The sequence below is a fragment of the Austrofundulus limnaeus genome, unplaced genomic scaffold (genome assembly GCF_001266775.1).
Source record: "Austrofundulus limnaeus strain Quisiro unplaced genomic scaffold, Austrofundulus_limnaeus-1.0 Scaffold147, whole genome shotgun sequence".
NCBI classification, from domain to species: domain Eukaryota; kingdom Metazoa; phylum Chordata; class Actinopteri; order Cyprinodontiformes; family Rivulidae; genus Austrofundulus; species Austrofundulus limnaeus.
Window position 1 is genome coordinate 85,345 of NW_013952549.1, and position 1,869 is coordinate 87,213.

The 1,869-nt window shown below is 42.1% G+C and overlaps 1 protein-coding gene across 1 annotated transcript in view; it reads left to right on the plus strand.

Moving 5' to 3' along the window:
- Window positions 1-766: 766 nt before the first annotated feature.
- tmem62 (transmembrane protein 62) overlaps window positions 767-1,869 on the plus strand; it is a gene marked incomplete in the record, with an annotated part of 24,135 nt that continues 23,032 nt past the window's right edge. The window contains 2 exon segments of the mRNA XM_014016518.1: window positions 767-1,325; window positions 1,602-1,713. Coding sequence (XP_013871972.1) covers window positions 1,125-1,325; window positions 1,602-1,713 — 313 coding nt within the window.

Sequence of the window (1,869 nt, forward strand, 5' to 3'; positions counted from 1 at the left end):
TACACATCTATGAATGTAACCTCCTGAGAACCTCCATCTTTATTCGAGAACATTGGTTTTAGACTGGTCTGGTTGTCCTTATTCAGAGGTGCTACATTTAAATTTTAATTCAATTTTTTTATTTTAAATAAAATATAAATGATTGTTTTTAACTCTTAATTGTTAAAAAAAATCAATGTTTGTTTTTACATTTATGAAGTTCTATTCCTAAATAGGTAGGGGAAGTGAAAAAGGAAAAACCTGGGTACTCTAGAGGACAAAACGGTGGGGGGAGGGGGGGCACTGGGGTGGCCAGCTTATTCTCAAGGAGGGGCATGCCCCCACCCCACCTTCCTGCTTGCGCCCCTGACCTGTGGCTCTCTTGGATTGTCCGAGGCCACCAACGACGCAGCTTCATAAGAATCCACTGATTGGACTGATCCACTGGATTAGTCCATCACTGTGGATTCAAAGTTCTTGTCACTTTGGACTAAACAAATAGACAATTTTTTTCTCATATTGTTTTTCATTTCTGCACTATCAGGATTTTTACTTAGTACAAGTATTTGCCACTGTTTACCATCTGCTGTGACTATTAGCGCTCTAATGTTTACAAAAATAAATTGTTTACAATTGCAATTTTACACATGACCAGCTATGGAGACACAGCCACATGATATTAAAATGTATATTGTTGGAAGTAACGTCTTTTTTTTTTTTTTTAAATACAGTAGTTCCTATTTGAAATAATCGCTGACTGTGTCAAATTTTTTCTACTAACACTACGGGTTGACAGGTGCAAATTGCGGTGCTCGGAAAGTAGAGTCAGAGTGAGAGCTCTTCCTGTCATAGATCATCTTTTCGTCTGTAACCGGTCAGATCTGTGAGGCTAACCTGTCAAGCTACCACTTCCTCCGCCTCCTCCTCCTCGCTCTCTGAAGGCAGCTGAACCTGAGCCGTGAATGAACCACACACCATGCTTTCTGTGGCCCCGATGGCACCGACAGAAACGGGATGAGCCTTGGCGTCTTTGTTATTTCTGTAGTCACTGTTAGTGTGATTCATCCCTTTTAGCCGTAGCTAGCTTCTTTTCTGTCCTGGACAAGACGGCGGCAGCTAGCCACCTTTCTCGCCACCACCGGAGGATGCTGAAGCTGTTCAGTGCCCTGGTTATCCTCGGACTGGTCCTTGCTTGGGTCACCTCCTGGGTGTTGGACAGCTATGACACGGCTTGGCATCCGAAACGGAGCGTTCGGCGTCCGGCTGTCGGCGATGGAGGTGGATTAAAGAGGAGTTCTCCACCATTTCCCGGCGACGAGTTAAACAACATATTCTGGTTTATACAGGTACGCCGTCATTCTCTAGCATCTTTTAATGACAGGTGAGTGCAGCCTAAATGTAAATCGTGTTAGCATTGATATGACATAAGCTTGAATGCTGGAAACTGGTGGAATGATTGATAGAAAAGGGTCACTGACCGCAGATGTGTTTCAGATGGAAAAGGAGACCTTCAAGTTGTAATCAGACTTTGCCCTCATGTGTCTTACAGTTCTTCCATTACTATTATACCCTAACATAAATGTACATATTTGTCTTTATTTGATTTTATTGAATGATTCAAGGTGTCTGACATTCACATAAGTCGATTTCATGATCCAAGACGTATCCCAGATTTCGAGAAGTTCTGCACCAGCACCATTGATGTGATCAAACCAGCTCTTGTGCTTGCAACAGGTAGTCGTTTTATTCTAACCAAAATAAGTTCACGTTAAATAGTTTTCTAAAAGTCTAAAATCATGTGGTTGATCAAAAAGAAAAAAATTGTATAGGTCCTCTGGACGGGTTCTTCTCTAATGAAACGTTTCGTCTCTCCTCCAAGAGACTTCTTCA